This window comes from Gopherus evgoodei, chromosome 8 (genome assembly GCF_007399415.2).
Source record: "Gopherus evgoodei ecotype Sinaloan lineage chromosome 8, rGopEvg1_v1.p, whole genome shotgun sequence".
NCBI classification, from domain to species: Eukaryota; Metazoa; Chordata; order Testudines; family Testudinidae; genus Gopherus; species Gopherus evgoodei.
Window position 1 is genome coordinate 101,862,158 of NC_044329.1, and position 16,649 is coordinate 101,878,806.

Below are 16,649 nucleotides of genomic sequence, written 5' to 3' on the forward strand. Positions count from 1 at the left end.
CCTCAGAAAGGAAGCCTGATGTTTTAAGCTTCCCAAATGACACCTGGTAGAACTTTGGAAGACTGGTGTCTCTACATTTACATCCAACTATCAAATCTAGGCTGATATTTGCACTCAGCATTGAGAAGCCTTTTATCATAACAGCAGCATGTTTTACACAAAATAGAACTCTGTAGAGAGTCACTAAAGCATAAACAATTGAAGGTGGTTTTTGAAGGATTTGATGGATTACAGGTTGTGGCAGTCTCAGTAAGAATCTGGCTAAGTATAATCCACAAAGAATTGGAAACACATAAGGACAATTTTTTTAAAAAGACCCACTGGAAGCTATGGACTTTTCCATTACTTAACCAATGTGATTAATCCCAAAACAACTTTCAGAAGTTGAGCTCAAAACGGGAGGGGTTGAAATACAGCTGATGAAACATAAAACTGAATTCCTTCCTTGTCTTTTTGAGTTAAAATACCAATATCCAGATTTTTATGCTTGCAAAGGAGCTTATGTAACAATTAGTTGAACCAAAATAGAAGTAAAATTAGGGAAGACAGAACAGCTGAATTACCAGTTTTGTTAGAAACCTGTACCAGCACTCCTGCCCGGTTAGCTCAGGATCAATCATGTGTGTTTTAGACCATTTAAGGGATTTCATCAAAACTTCCTAACAGGCTAGATACTGAACAAGCAAATGAGTCCTTTACACTTCTTCCTCTAACACTTTGAAGTTCCAGACATTTCTATCAGTACAAACCACCAAATCTCTTCTCCAGACCTTTATTATGCACCTTGATTACTGTATTCTCCTGTCTGGCCTTTTTACAGGAGGGACTGATTTGAATAATTTATTTTAATCATGATTTAAATAATCAAGTAGGAACCCTTGATTTAAAGCATCAACTGTAATTTTGTTTTGAATTTTTACTTTTTAGTTATTTTCCTAAAGAAAGGATCATTTTCAGTGACTGATATAAACATAAGGACATGTTAATTTGTAACTCAATATAGCCATTACACTAAATTTGGTACTTCTTTTTACTAACCAGGAGGATACACTTCATCTATATGCATTTATTTAAGAAATTATACAGATGCTCCCGGGGTTACATAAACCTGACTTATGGAAATCGGCACTTATGGAAAAAGTTCCATAAGTTTTTTTTTGTTTGTTTGTTTTGAGTTTTTTGCGTAATTGTCAGGTATACGTTCCCGATTTACGCAAAATTCGACATATGCAAGGCGCTCCAGAACGGAACGCTTGCATAAGTCAGGGAGTGTCTGTATAGCTTAACATATTTATTAGGATTCCTTAATTTTTACCTTTTTTTTTAATGTTAAAAATGGTGAATGTTGTAACTTATTTACTGGAAAATGTTTCTTTTTCTACTCATGATTTATATCTCACTGCATTTGGATGGAAATTGCAATTAAATTAGAAACACGCAAAAATAGCTTTTTACGTTTGTTTTTATTAGTTAAATACCTTAAATGTGCTGGACATAAAGAAAAAAAGTAAGTTTACCATAACATATTTTGCATTTAATACTAGCTGATTTGTTAAACAAAGAAAAAATTGATTGTAGTTAGTTACTTTAACTGATTATTTCTGATCACTATGTCCTTCAAGATTTTGGAACTAGTTCTCATCCTTTTCTACCTTGTTTTTATTCATGGATTAGAAGAGAAAAATAAGCTTTCCTGCTTTTTCAGCTCCCAATTTTGAATGAACTAGTCAAAATGAAGAAAACATTCTCTCTCTACCTGTGGAAGAGGCAACTGCCATCAAAAGCTTATGTAACTTAAAAAAGAAATCTGGTTCCCGGTGCTTAGCCAGTTACTTCCACCAGTTCTTCAAAACTTTGGCAGCAAACGTGTTGCTTTAATGGTTCAATTCACCCCCAGTCCCGAAATCTATTCTGATTGACGGATGAATAGTAGATGCTCATGCCATAGCAGCACTTCCTCCTCAGCAGATAAGTATTTACTGTGATACTTTGTATTGTGAATACTGGCAAAAAAACAAGGCAGAGTAAGGGCTTGATCTGCTTGTTCGCTGCCTGTAATTTAGCTTTGGTTTTTAAGCGTTTCCTTAAATTCTTGCCAAATTTCAACATCAGCAATATAGCAGTTATCTTTTTTCAATTTGTCCAAAGCTTTGGAAATAGATTTTAGTATAGTCAGTATAATTTCTACATTTCTCTTTAGTCTGATGTTAACTACTCTGGTATGTGAAATTTCCATCTATTTTGTCACAGTTTTCTTTACAAATTGCCATCAGGATAGGCCAGATTTTTAATAAATACTTCGAAACAGTCAACCACTAAATTCCATCATACATCTTAGGGGAGAATTAACTGTGATCTTCCTTCTCTCTTCAGTGAATATGAAGCAAAGTGATTGTTAAATAACAACATTTCAACAACATTTTCCATTATTCCTGGTATACCTCCGTTTTTGGCTAAAAGATACATCAAATGCGCTCTGTACTTATATAAGTTTCAAACTCACTTTTTTATCCACTTCTAAATTTCTTCTCACCTTAGTTTCAGCATTTTTATTCATTTAAATTATTTTAACATATGATAATAAATGTAGGTATTAGTATAAATTGCCATAATTTTAAATTAGGCTTATTTTTAAAAAGAAATGACTTTAATTTACATAAAAAAATTAAATTTAAATTAAAAGAATCGTTTTTTTAATTTTTTTTTAATTATTACTTTTTACCCTCTCGACCTTGATGCATCCAAGTTAGCCTCCCTTATATCCATTTAAAATGTTGCCACTAGGGTCTTGTTCCTACCGGTCATAGTGACATACAACAATGGTTAAGAGCTAGTGTGCAAAGATCACTGCCTGTCATGCTGACCAATATTGCTTCGTTTACTTGTATTCCCCTCTGATCTATATCCAGCTGATGTCTTTAGTCTTACCCTTAGATTGTAAACCCCTAGTGAAGGGTCCATCTTTTACATTCTGTGTTTGTACAGCAACTAGCAGTAATGGGGTGCTGATCCATGATTAGGGCTACTAGACATAATAGGATACTAGACATTAGGGATACTAGACATAAAAAATAATAATGACCCCTGCGACGGTTCTCGGAATATCCAGGACAGAGAGTCACCTTGTCACCCCCGGCCTCCCACATGAGGGAGTTATGCCTGTGCTTGGCTGGGAGTCAGCTCTCTAGCACCACCAGCCTTTCAGCCATTCAAGCACTCTCCTCTAGGCTATGCCAACCTGCAAGACAAAGAAAGGGCTAGCAATAGGTGCAGCCCATACCCCTTGAATCATTCCCTTGTGATATCCAGCCCGACACTGGCTACTCACAGAAATTCCACAAGCGTAGGACACCTCACTTAACTTTTTTACCTTAAATCACTGCTCCTGCATAACACATAGCAGTTGTAAAAAAAAAAAGGTTTAAGAAAGGATAGAGATTCTACTAGAAACAACAAAGTGATGAAAACAAGTTATTATAACCCAAAACAAAAAAATAAAATGTGAACCTAGGTCTACACTTATTAATAGTTACCCTTCATGTCTAATAAAGTAGGTTTTTCCCCAAAAGTTCTGTGTGTTGCAGAGCTAGCTGGCTTCACAGGAACCAGGATCCAATTTTTCATGAGAACAACTTGCTCCTCAAAATGTTTCCTCAGTGTAATCATCAAGAATACCTTTCCCTCATCTGTGTTATCTGAAACAATCTTCTGTTTCTATTCATGGGCAGGGCATCCCTGTCTTGTTGTAACATTCCTTTTTTACCCTCAGTAGGATTTGATGATTTGCAGTTGCCTCTTATGATTTTTCCTTGATCGTTTTGGGATTGAGCAAGGACAAATAATCAAGCCTTGCATTGCATCACCACTAAACAGGGCAGAGTGACCAAGACATATCTCCTGGTGACTAATTTTTTACTCCAAGTCTATAAAGCATACTTTCAATATACATTCATTATTCCTTAAATATGATCCATCCATACATCTTGTAATTATATGAACCTTGACAAGTTACTAGCTTTTTGGAGATATCCTAATGTTACTCTTTATGGATATATATCCTATAAGGCACATGTTTGGTGTAGTGAATTTGTTAGATCTGAAGTATGAGTTTTTTGCAAAAAATAGGGGGCCCTTTACCTAGAAGCCTCTGTGTCACAGTCACCTCACCCACTCTTCACTCTCTATCACATCAAGCACAGCATATGGTCCTCATCTTTAAGGCCCTCCAGCATTTAGTTCTACCCTACCTTCCAACTTGTTTTTATTATGAAGTTTACCCACCCCCAAAAACTTTATATCACTGGTGATGCCAGCCCCATTTTCCTTACATTCACCTCCATGCAACCCCTTACATTTGGGAAGAAATCCCCCTGATAATTCATGAATCTCCCATCTTAGCCTCTAACATCTCTCTTTAAAACCTTTTTGAGGTGGTACCTACATATCACACCCATCTGGCATTCTGCTTCTAGAATATTTCATATAAATCAATAAATCCAAAATAATGTCATTAAATTTTCCACTTTAGGAGGAAAGATGGAAATGTAAGATGATACATACTGTGCTCCAGAAAATGTGCCAACCCAGGCAGATCCTCAGGATCACAGAAACTGCCAACAGCAACACAAAGAGCAGCTGCAGACTGCAAAATGAACACAACAGACACTGAGGAGTCACTTCAAAAAAAATTGCAGTCTTTTTATCTAGTAGGTGAGAACTCCAGTTCTAACAATCTAACAGAGCTACTCTATACTCAACAAAGAACAGAAGAGTGAAACAGACCAGGATGTTCTGCTGTAAATACGAGCTATGATCCATAAGTAATGGTAATATAGGCTCAACCCTGAACAAGAGAGGTAGACACTCAGATACCAGAGATGGAGGCCACATAAACAACTAGATGGATAGGACATTCAGGAATGGAGGACTAGCCTGTTTGTCAGACCACAATATTTAAGAGCTTAGGACCACAAGGGTCGTTCTCCACTTAACAAGCTTTCATTCTGTAACATTAGCACATACCAGCTTGTCTGTACCATTTCTCTTCTTTGCTTCTTCCTTTCCTGTTAGTTCTTCCACTTCCATGTCATCAGAATTATTGGGATCCTCCTCATCATCTCCATCATTGTCATCGTCCTCATAATTTTCCTTGTCCTCATCCATCTCTGCTCCCGAATCATCATCTTCATCAGTTTCAATCTCGGTCTCATCATTATCCTCCCATTCTGAAGACTCCTCCGAAAGCACAATATCCATGTTATTTGCATCCGAAATCAGTAGTGCACACAAGCCATTTTGTAACGTGAGATACCTGTGAAATCAATTATAATAATATTTTGAATCTTCAATTGTCCATCTAAAGCCACAGAACTCCCAAAGGAAGTCTGAAAAATTCTGAATTTTTCATATTTGTTCTAGGCCAGAGGTTCTCAAACTGTGGGTTCGAACCCCAAAGTGGGTCGCAACCCCATTTCAATGGGGTTGCCAGGGCTAGCTTAGACTTGCTGGGGCCTGGGCACAGAGCTGAAGCCCAAACCCCACCACTTGGGGCCAAAGTCTGAAGGCAAGGTTCAAGTTACAGGCCACCTCCCCGGTCCTTGGCCTTCAGCTTGGCTGCCTCTGCCCTCCCCCCCACCTCAGGCATTGGAGCTCGGGCTTTGCCCCCTCCCAGGGCAATGGGGCTTAGGTGGGCTCAGGCTTCGGTCTCCCCTCCTGGGGTCATGTCGTAATTTTTGTTGTCAGAAGGGGTCCTGGTGCAGTAAAGTTTGAGAACTCGTTCTAGGCTTTTGAACTGCATTCCCTTCTCCACAGTGATATCCTTGAAGATCTGCTAAGCATGAAAGGTAGTTTGAGACCCATTTAATTATATTCTGAGACAAAAACTGGGTTAAAATGGAGATAAGGTTGATAGTAATTTAGAGTAAAAAGCACCACACCCACCCACCCAACACACTCTCACACACACCAAAAACCAGAAGCATTATAAAACCAGGCAGTTCAGAGTTAAGTTTAAACGTAAGAGAAATCCAAACATTTTAATTGTATTCTATATAGGTTCTTATACTGTGCTCATTACCACAGTATTTGAGCACCTTTCAGTACTGAACTGAGCAATGTGACTAACATCCATCACATGTTCTTTGTTCTCTCTCATATCCTCTTCCCGGGGAATAAGGGAAGGTCAAAGATGTGCAATATGCACACAAAGGAGAAAGCGCTGAAGTTTGTGATGGTTCTAAGTTCCTGTGAGAGTTCATTACACAGTCTCAGACCAGCCTGAGAGAGATCTGTCTCCTGCACAGATGAGCTTTTCCCTCATTCTAGAAAGGTCCATTGTGCCATAGGAGCAGAGTTGTTGACCATGGTGTTCATGCTGGACTTCTAGGTAACATTTTAGATACCTTGGGTCCAAGCACTGAGCATCTTGATAAAAAGGACCAAGACCTTGAACTTGACTTGACATTTTATAGGAAGCCAGCATATTGAGCAGAGGACAGCTATGATGTGTTTTGTGATAGCCTATTTCACTTAGAAGAAGCACTCTAAGCAGTGATGGCTTCATGCCACGGTATACTGCATTGCTTTAGTCTAGATGAGAGGTGACAAAGGCAAATATAAATGAAGCCAGGTCATCGGCCAAGAGGATGGGATGAAATCTCCTAGCCAACTGCCCAACACCCCCTTCTGGGGGGAAGGGTGTCTTAAAAAGAAAAGACTTTCAGGAAAAACTAGCAGAAGAAGCAGCTGTCTGCCAACAATGGAAGCAAAGGTTATCAGCATTGTTGCCACCCCACTATCTCCTGGAACTGCAGATATTCTTCATCCTAATCCTGCGAGATGTCCTGACCAGACCAGGCCTGAGAGAAGCAACCAGACAATATTATCACCTGCATTGGCTCAATTCTGAACACCAGCTGGGATATGAGACTTCATCTTTCCCCTCGCACTCTCCATGTGTCCTTTTCTTTCACCACCTCCTTTCTCAGAGTCTGGCTATGATGGCTGTCACATGCTGCTCGTATACGGTAGATTGCAGGACTGCTACAAGTAGGACAGGCTTCTGTACCAGTTTTGGACTGGTGACAGAACATTCATCATGAAGAAAGATACAAGAGATGTGTTCTCTTTAAGATACTTTATAGCACTGTCAGGTATAGCGGTTACCAGCTCAGATAAGGTATGTTACACATAGTGCAACCTACTGGTTGAACATTATAATCACAGAATCAAAGAATATCAGGGTTGGAAGGGACCTCAGGAAGTCAGCTAGTCCAACCCCCTGCTCAAAGCAGGACCAATCCCCAGACAGATTTTTACCCCAGTTCCCTAAATGGCTAGTTTTAGCTTTCCATCACATCTCCCCCTTTAAGTTTTATAGTTGTACCATTTACAAAATTTTACACTATCATGCAAACTTCGAAGTTCAGTACATATCAGTTTGTTAAGGTGTTTCTGAATCATACAGGTTTTCTAATTACATGACTCAAATGCCTAATAACTTTGTGACCTGGCTGTCCATTAGTTGCAATGGATGGCTGTGGTTGGTTGGAATTGTATTCTTGTTCTGCATCTGCCATTTGTAAAGTTTACTCTGTTGATTGTTCCTTCTGAGGAACAAACTGAAGATGTGAATGGGCTCTGAATTTTTCCACATCTTGTAAATTTAGTCTGAAAGATTTTGTAGCTACGGACTTGTCCCTCTTTTCCTCAGTGGATTTATGATAATTATTTTAGCAGTCATGCTGTGTCTCTTTACTGCTTCTGAGCTAGTTCCTGGTTTTTTAAGTTGCTCCTGCTTTTTGTTTTGCTCCTTCACTAGTTCACTAGGCTCATTATCTGGATAGCTGTGTGTAGGGTTAAAACTGTCTTTAACTGTACCTGCTGTGAGACACTTTTGTCTGTAAGCCCAATAATCAGCCTCTTTCTGATATTTTCATGTTTTACAATCCACAAATCTCAGTTTTCTGCCAAGGTATGAAAGGCTTTTACAAAAGATTCAACACATTCCCCTGGTTCTTGATCTCTCTGGCGAGAACATGCCCTTTCATAAACCACATTTCTCTAAAGGTATAAAGTATGCATCAAACAGAGCCAGAACTCTTTCAGTCATCCTTGTGACTCTCATCAGTAAAGGCAAAAGATTTAAAGATATACTCTGCCTGCTTCCCTATAGCATAAATTAAAGACAATAAATAATAACTGGAAATATACCTATCTTCTAGAACTGGAAGGGACCCTGAAAGGTCATTGAGTCTAGCCCTCTGTCTTCACTAGCAGGACCAAGTACTGATTTTTGCCCCAGATCCCTAAGTGACTCCCTCAAGAATTGAACTCACAGCACTCCCTTTAGTAGGCCTATGCTCAAAGCACTGTGCTATCCCTCCAGTTGCCTAGGAAAGTTTAGTAGCAATGTGAAGTCTTGCAAAGCATTTCTTCCAGTCAGTCCATTCTAAATGCCCATCAAAGCTGAAGTTCTCTTGTGCATCAAAGAGTGATGTTGATTATATCCATTCTGCAACTTTTGTTGTTTTTTCTTGTTTGAAACCTTTGTTGCTGATTTCCAACACTGCATATTTGCAACACTGCTGTAAGCCTGTGACCAGAAAGAGGCAACTAAAAGAAATGTCCTAAACAGCCTGATGCCAGTACAAGTTTCCAGATCTCAGAGTGGATGACAAGACTGTATATTGGGCCTGGGTTTTCCCAACAGTGAATTTGCAAGTGAAAGTCAACACCAGAGACAGAAACTACATTCTCTATCTTTGCTATTCTTTACTTTACTCTTTTATGTGTGTCTGCTTTTAGCTTCTTAAAAAACAGGATTTTAACTACAGCAACAATATAAAAAGCTCCAGAACATCTCAACTAACTTCTCCTTCTCCCTCCAAAAAAAAAACAACAAAAAACAAAAACACAAACTACTGAGACAGAATACTTTTCTCTTTGAAGGACCCAGTTTTAAATGAAATTTAAACTCAAACTAATTAATAGATTTAATTATCAAAATATTCACTCAAAGAGTAAGTGCTGTGATTCTGAGGCAGACAGTCTATTCTTTACACATAGCAAAAGTTGAATCCCTGTTTTACGTGTAAAACTCAACTCAAATTTAAGTATAGAACTGCATTTGGCTCCCTCACAATTAAAGGTGCTTGAAAAATGCAGACTTTTGTCAAAATTTTACATTTAAAAATACTCAGTTACTTTGTAACCTGGTCACAAAACATCAAAGTTGAAAAAAAAATCAGGCTGACTGTAAGAGCATTTCCAAGCTTGCATAAGCCTGATTTTAATAAAACAAGCCTTAACTCCTGCATTTTTAAGCTAGATGGTAATAACATGGTTCATTCTTCAATTTACACTTTGTGTGGATGTGGGTTTATAAAGCCAGGAAGAGTACTGTATGTTAACCCTAGTTGTGTTTACTCAGAGCTGGATTAAGACAATCTAGAGCACAATACACACCACAAAATGAGGGTCCTGTGGCTTCATCCACGCTCATTTGGAGTGGCAGATTCTCATTGAGATGCATATGGAAATTTGCACTTCTCAAAGCTATTGGTTCAGGCCGTCTCCAGATTTAGGCAACTATAGTTGCATGTTACATCCAGGTCAGAGATCTTTCAAGGGGGCCACAGGACCCCACAGTTGAAACTTGGTGTGTCCTGAACCCTAGCGGCTCCCACAAAGCCAGCAGTGGCACGGTGCAGAGCTTAAGCCGGCAGCAGTGAAGGGCAGAAGCAGGGAGCCCCTATGCCCTGAAGTCAGGAGTTGTGTGGGGTCAAGCTGGGAGCACTGGTGCCCCTCCCCCTCTGGAACTGGGAGTAGCGGGGGACCCCCAGCGCCCCCACTCAGGGTGCCCCCTGGGCTGAAGCCAGGAGCAGGGCAGGGCTGAAGCCGTGAGCCCTGATGCTCCCCGCAGGCAGAAACCCTGAGCCCATGGGCAGACTTGTGAGGCACATGGGTGTTGCACTGCAGTTTGGGAGGGCCTTACCCAGAGTAGGGTAGCCCCGGGGGAAGTTCCAGGCCCCGCCCCCATCTTCCCCAGTTCCACTCAGGCCCCACACTCTGGCCAGGTTGTAGGTGGGAAGCCAGAGCCAGGCAGTGCGGCAGCTGTTCCTTTGGCTGGTTGTGTCATCTGGAGTGGGCAGCTGCGGCTTTCCCCCATTTGCTGCTGGTGCCCAGGGTTGCAGCGGCTCCTCAGCTCCCAGCCCCCTTTGACTGCTCATGCAGCCACTAAAAGCTGCCCAGGCAGGGGGACCCAGCTCCAGGATGGCAGAGCCCTCGGGTAGCAGCCACCGCAGAGGGAGCCCTTTCGGCACATAGCCCCTAGCTACCCCCTTCCTTCACCCCAAGCTATCCCACTACCTGCATCTTGAGCTACTTCCTGCCTACACACAGCCCGTACCTACCCCTCTCCCTGCACTCTGAGTGGTTTTCAAACTTTCTGAACTGAGTACCCCCTTTGAGTTATATTTTTTGGTTGCATCTCCCCTGGGTGGCCTGCTGAGGTGAGTCAAGGAGTGGAGGTGGCACTCCCTCCCTGGACCACGTTGTGCAGAGCTGCCGGCCTTTGCCCCCCACTCCAAATAAAAGTCAAACTACACCTATGCCCAAGGCCCCCGACCCCTTCTGGCATGGCGCCCCAAGTCTTCCCACACCTGGTAGGCCCTAGAGTTTTTATAACATTTTGAGGGGGGCTTCTGAGAGAAAAAGGTTGAGAACCCCTATTTTAGTATACAATTGTAGACCCTATAACTTATTAAATTTACATTATTGTAGTGTATCAGAGGGGTAGCCGTGTTAGTCTGGATCTGCAAAAGCAGCAAAGAGTCCTGTGGCAACTTATAGACTAACAGACGTTTTGGAGCATGAGCTTTCGTGGGTGAATACCCACTTCGTCAGATGTATTATTAATTGCATCCCACGAAAGCTCATGCTCCAAAACGTCTGTTAGTCTATAAGGTGCCACAGGACTCTTTGCTGCCATTATTGTAGTGTGAACAGTCAATTGTCTTCACATCCTACAACAAGTCTTGTACCCAAATGGATACTGCTTCTGCTAGTGACCATTATAGTATCATAGAGTTTAAGGCCAGAAGAGGCCATTATATCATCTAAGTTTAAGGCCAGAAGAGGCCATTATATCATCTAGCGTGACCCCCTGTACATCAAAAGCCATTAAATTTCATCCAGATACCAATATAGTAAGCCCAACAACTTTAGTTAGACTAAAGCATTTCAGTCCTAAGGACAGTAAACTTTGTGTCACAAGCAGAAAACAGGAAAGACCAAGGTGCCACCAGTTCCTAAGATTCATAAATTCCAAGGCCAGAAGGGACAATTGTGATAATCTAGTCTGACCTTCTACATAACACAGGCAATCAGATTTCCCCAAAATAATTCTTAGAGCATACCTTTTAGAAAATATACAATCTTGATTTAAAAACTGTCAGTGAAGGACACTTCACCAAGATGCTTGGTAAATTGTTCTCTAATGGTTAACTACACATTGTCAAAAATGTATTATTTCCAGTATAAATTCGTCTAACTTCCATTTGATCGTGTTACACCTGTCTCTGCTAGATTGAAGAGCCCACTATTAAATATTTGTCCCCCACGTAGATATATAGATAGTAATCAAGTCACCCGTAACTTTCTCTTTGTTAACCTAAATAGAGTGAGCTCTTTGAGTCTATCACTGCCAGGCATATTTTCTAATCCTTTAGTCATTCTCATGACTTTTTTCTGAACCTTCTCCAATTTATCAATATCCTTTTCGAATTGTGGGCACCAGATCTGGACAGTGTTCCAGCAGCAGTCATGCCAGTGCCAAATACAGAGATTAAAATAACCTCTCGACTCCTATTCAAGATTTCCCTGTTTGTGCACTGCAGGATCACAATAGCTCTTTTGGCCACAGCATCGTGTTGGTAGCTTATGTTCTGCTGATTATCCATCATGACCATAAAATGTTTTTTTAGTCACTGTTTTCCAGGACAGAGTACCCCATCCCGAGTACACCCTACATTCTTTGTTCCTAATGCATACATTTACATTTAGCCATACTAAAACACATACTGTTTGCTTGCATCAGTTTACCAATCAGTGCCCTGTCCTATTCACTATGCCACTTACACAATTTCTGTGTCTGCAAATTTTATCAGTGATGATTTCATATTTTCTTCCAGGTCGTTGATAAATATGATGACGAGCATAGGGGAAAGAACTTATCCTTGTGGGACACCACCAGAAAACATCCACTTGATGTCAATTAACCATTTGCAATTAAATGTCAAGACCTATCAGTTAGCCAGTTTTAAACCCATTTAATGTGTGCCATGTTCATTTTATATCATTTTAGTTTTTTAATCCAAATGTCATGTGATACTAAGTCAAAACACTTACAGAAGTCTCAATATATTATTTCAACACTATTACCTTTATCTACCAAACTTTTAATCTCATCAAAAAAAGTTAGTTTGACAGGATCTATTTTCCATATACCTGTATTGATTTAATTAAATTAACCTCCTTTAGTACTTTATTAATTGCATCCCATATCAGTCACTCCATTATCCTGCCCAGGACCAATGTCAAGCTGACAGCCCTATAATTACCAAATCATCCCAATTACTTTTAAAAATATATATTGCAATAGCAGGGAATTGATTAGGTAAGGTATACTCAGATGATCCCAGCAGGCAAACCACATCACTTGCTTCTGGGGAAAGTAGGATAAAAGAAAGTCCCTGCCAATCTGACCCATGGGAAAATTCCTTCCCAACTTCAAACAGGGGAGTAAGTCTGACACTAAGCATGTGACCAACACACAGCCAGGCATCTACAAAGAGAATCTTTTGTGCCACCTTAGAGCACTGGTCCACCTTGAATGATGTCCCAGTTCTAGCTGTAGCCAATCTAGCCAGCTGTACATCAGGGGAAATAATTCCTGCCTGACCACTGCAGGCAACCAGCTGAAGCCCTGAAGCATGAGATTTAATTATATAGAGCTGCAAGTGTTATGAGCATCATGAGCACACAATTATGAAGTGTAGCAACGTAGCTTCCATATCATTTCAGAAGAGAATATATTGACAGAAGTTATAAGCCTTTTTGGCTATTTCTATCCATGTTTTTATCCTTTCTAGATCTTTGTATTTCATTACACACTTCTCCAAATAAGTAAAAGGGAATATAATAATACTGTTCTATTTACTCCCATCTTCAGGTCAACACTGATGATGTTTACTAAATACAGCAGGAAAAAGTTTCCATTATTAAGATCAGAGATTAACTCAGGAAGAGCTGGAAGCAATTGGGTTTTAGCTAGCAAAGCTGAGGTTGGGAATCTCAAATAGTGCTAAGAAATGCTGAATAGTAAGGCCATTTGGCAAAGTGTTCTTAACTTTTTCCATCTTGAGTTGAAGACAGAAAAAGTAAAGATTATCCATACATAACTGAGCTCTAGTTACTGAAACCATGACACCCACATCTTTAAGAACACAAGACTGTTCAGAAAGCTTCAAGCAGGGACATTCTTTCCCAACCAGTGGATTACCACTGGTGCTATTGAAATGCCAGTAGTGATTCTGGTGTATCCAGCTTACCCCTTGCTCTCAGGGCTCACAAAACCATTTACTGGCCACCTCAACTGCACCAAGGACAGACTCAACTACCAGAAAGTGCAGAATGACAGTTGAATGTGCTGTTGGTAGAGTGAAGGGACACTGGTGGTGTTTACTCACTAGAATGGATCTAAATGAGAAAAATATTTCAATGGTTATAGCTCCCTCGTGTGACCTAAATATTTGTGAGGCAATGGGGGAAAAGCTGTGACTAGGAAAGAAGGAGGAGATAGAGCAGACTTTGAACAGCCATACAACAACCATTACAAGAGTTCAATATGGAGCTATGCAGTTAAAAGGAGTACTTGTGGCACTTTAGAAACTAACAAATTTATTTCAGCATGAGCTTTCGTGAGCTACAGCTCACTTCTTCGGATGCATAGAAGTGAGATGTAGCTCACGAAAGCTCATGTTGAAATAAATTTGTTAGTCTCTAAGGTGCCACAAGTACTCCTGTTCTTTTTGCGGATACAGACTAAGACGGCTGCTACTCTAAAACTTATGCAGTTAAGTGAGGCTTTAAAAGAGCATTTTAACCGTCAGCGATAGCAGTGGTTTGTACTGGAATGTTCTGTGGACGCGAAGCTTTGAGTGCTGTCGGGAAATTTAGTGCTTTCTGCATATTTACACACATTATGTTTTACCAAAGCTATGAATTATCTGGTGCTTGCTGTACACTTATAAATATGAATGGGGGGCTGTTTTCCAGAACCTCTGAGTTTTGTGGTGCTGTACATTTATAAGGACTCCATGCTTTGAGCACTGCTTTGCATTCTGAAATGTGTTGTGAACTAATAAGAATAATTATTTAAAAAATAAGAAATTTGGCAAAAACAGCACAGAAAAGCAATGTGCAAAAAACAGCAGGTACTGTAATACAAACTTTGAACTGAACTTTCAGAATTGGAAATGCAGCAAAAATTTCTGTCCATTTCAGTATACAAATGTCATCCCTTGTGCTACACATATACTGATCTATATGGTGTGTGTTAAGCAGTGGTTTTCTTTGCAGTAACACAATGAGGAATCATAGGGATTAGGATGTGGCCTGTGATGCCACATGATATGCTTTGGAGAGTCAGGGCTGCTTCTACAGAGCTCTCTAAGGACTGTAAAGTGCGGGAAGTCAGATTTTGGGGCCTGTAGGTCAACTAGCATCTGCAGCATTTGAGTTTACTGCCCGAGAAGCTCCATTATGTCTTGGTGCATCTCCCATTCCCCTTCCTGCTGGGAATCCTAGCCTTCCCTGTCTCCTTTTTCATTCTCCATAACATGTCACGCTGGTCTCCAGGACCTTTCTTCACAATCAGAAGCAGCAACGGCTTGCAAGATCTTGCTGAACTAATCCTCTTCTTTCTCCTTTTCAGGATCAGTTGTTCTGCAGGTGTGCAAGGGGCACCCCTCAAAGCCACAATGGCAGCTGCTGATAAAAACAGACAGATGTCTCATTAGATTTATAGTCACAACAGAGAGAGTATAAGTTTCAAACTCCCTTCCCTTATTCCCACAAAAACTTTTAATAAGACTTGCTTATTGACATTTCAGCTTTGAAGTGCCTCTGCACAGCACCACTCTTCAGCCCCAGCCATGGTGAGTATGGGCCCACTGGGGCAGGGGAGGAATTCTGGTTGCATGAAACAATCAAATTTTGGTCCCTATTCCATTCTACGAATATAGAGCAATGGCACTGAATATCAGCACTATTTTCTATAGGCAGTGGTGGTTTTAGCTGATATCTCACCCTGGAGGGTAGCAAAGCCACAGACAGCACAGCTGCTACTGGCATCCTGAAGCCACCCAGGCCAACATGCCATTGGCCTGCTTAGTGCAATGCTGCCAGCTGAACTCACCATGGTGAGGTGTGGGAAAGTATCTTCTGCGGAAGAAGAAATAAGCCAGCCATCCCTAGAAGCCTTCAGGAGAAGATTGCGGAGTAACACCATGAAAGTTTCATTGAGATCTCTCAGGAGGATACAAGGGACATTCTTCTGTACATAAACAAACTGCTTCGCATGGCCCTCTCCATGTCCAATTCAGTGGGGGAACAAAATGCAGATACCACCTCTATTTGTTGTATCTCTCTCTCTTCCTGTATGAGTAAAACAACTAGAAGTTTCTACTGAAGTCTTGTTAACTTGATGATGGGCCAGGAGACATCTTTACATTTAAACACTAAGGAAAAATGCATGCACACGCTTACCCAAGGTCCCTTCCTCTTCATTGGGCACATCCATATTTGGCTGCCAGGGCTGATTAGACCATGGTGGAGTCTCAGACAAGTCTTGATCTGTTGTATGGTTGGACTCCCTCTCCCACCGCACATCTTCCCTCTCCTCTTCCCTGTTCATGGCACGGGTCTACATCTCAGGCTCCTGCAAGGTATCCACAGTGGTTTGAAGAGTGCTGGTGGGGCCTCTTTCAAATATGGTACACAGTTTATTTTAAAAACGGATCAGCAGCTCATCACTAGATTGAATATTGGCCTCCCTTGTCTCGTAGCATGCCAGCTGCACTTCCTTCACTTTCCTTCAGCACTATTTCTGATTCCTGTTGCGCCCCTTTGCCTGCATTCCCCATGAAATTTGCTCATAGATGTCCACATTTCTACCGGTAGTCCATAGATTTGCTTGCACGGCCTCTTCTCCCTATAGTCCCATGAGACCCAATATCTCTTGTATACTCCAGGCAAGAGCATGTCTGGTGTATTGAGCCAGTCTGGTCAGCTGGCTAATTACACATAACAACAAGGCAGAGTTCCTAGACATGTTCACCAAGGTAGACAATCAGGAACAGGCATTTCAAAAATACATAGGTGACTTCTAAGGAGGTGGGGCTTTCAGTCACTGTGACCCCTGGGCAGTGGAATTTACAGCTGTTACAAGAGCTGTGACTGTTGCAGCAAACAGGACATTATGGGACAGCTCCTGGAGCACTGTTAGGGTCAATACACATCATGCAGCATCAGCATGCACGCTCAGTAGATCACCCATTTCTCCACTGTTCAGGCAGGTAGCTTTACTG

The 16,649-nt window shown here is 41.0% G+C and overlaps 1 protein-coding gene across 11 annotated transcripts in view; it reads right to left on the minus strand.

Annotated features, from left to right (window-relative positions):
• The window catches only part of LOC115656717 (nardilysin-like), a 131,569-nt gene that overhangs the window by 113,303 nt on the left and 1,617 nt on the right, over positions 1 to 16,649 (minus strand). For 10 of the 11 annotated variants that reach the window (XM_030573813.1, XM_030573814.1, XM_030573812.1 and 7 more), the window contains exons 2-3: positions 5,023 to 5,311; positions 4,561 to 4,642 (exon numbers count right to left, since the gene is read on the minus strand). In XM_030573813.1, coding sequence (XP_030429673.1) covers positions 4,561 to 4,642; positions 5,023 to 5,311 — 371 coding nt within the window. Of the gene's footprint in view, positions 1 to 4,560; positions 4,643 to 5,022; positions 5,312 to 9,465; positions 10,840 to 16,649 lie in introns of those variants that run through there. The other variant, XM_030573818.1, reaches the window with a different exon arrangement.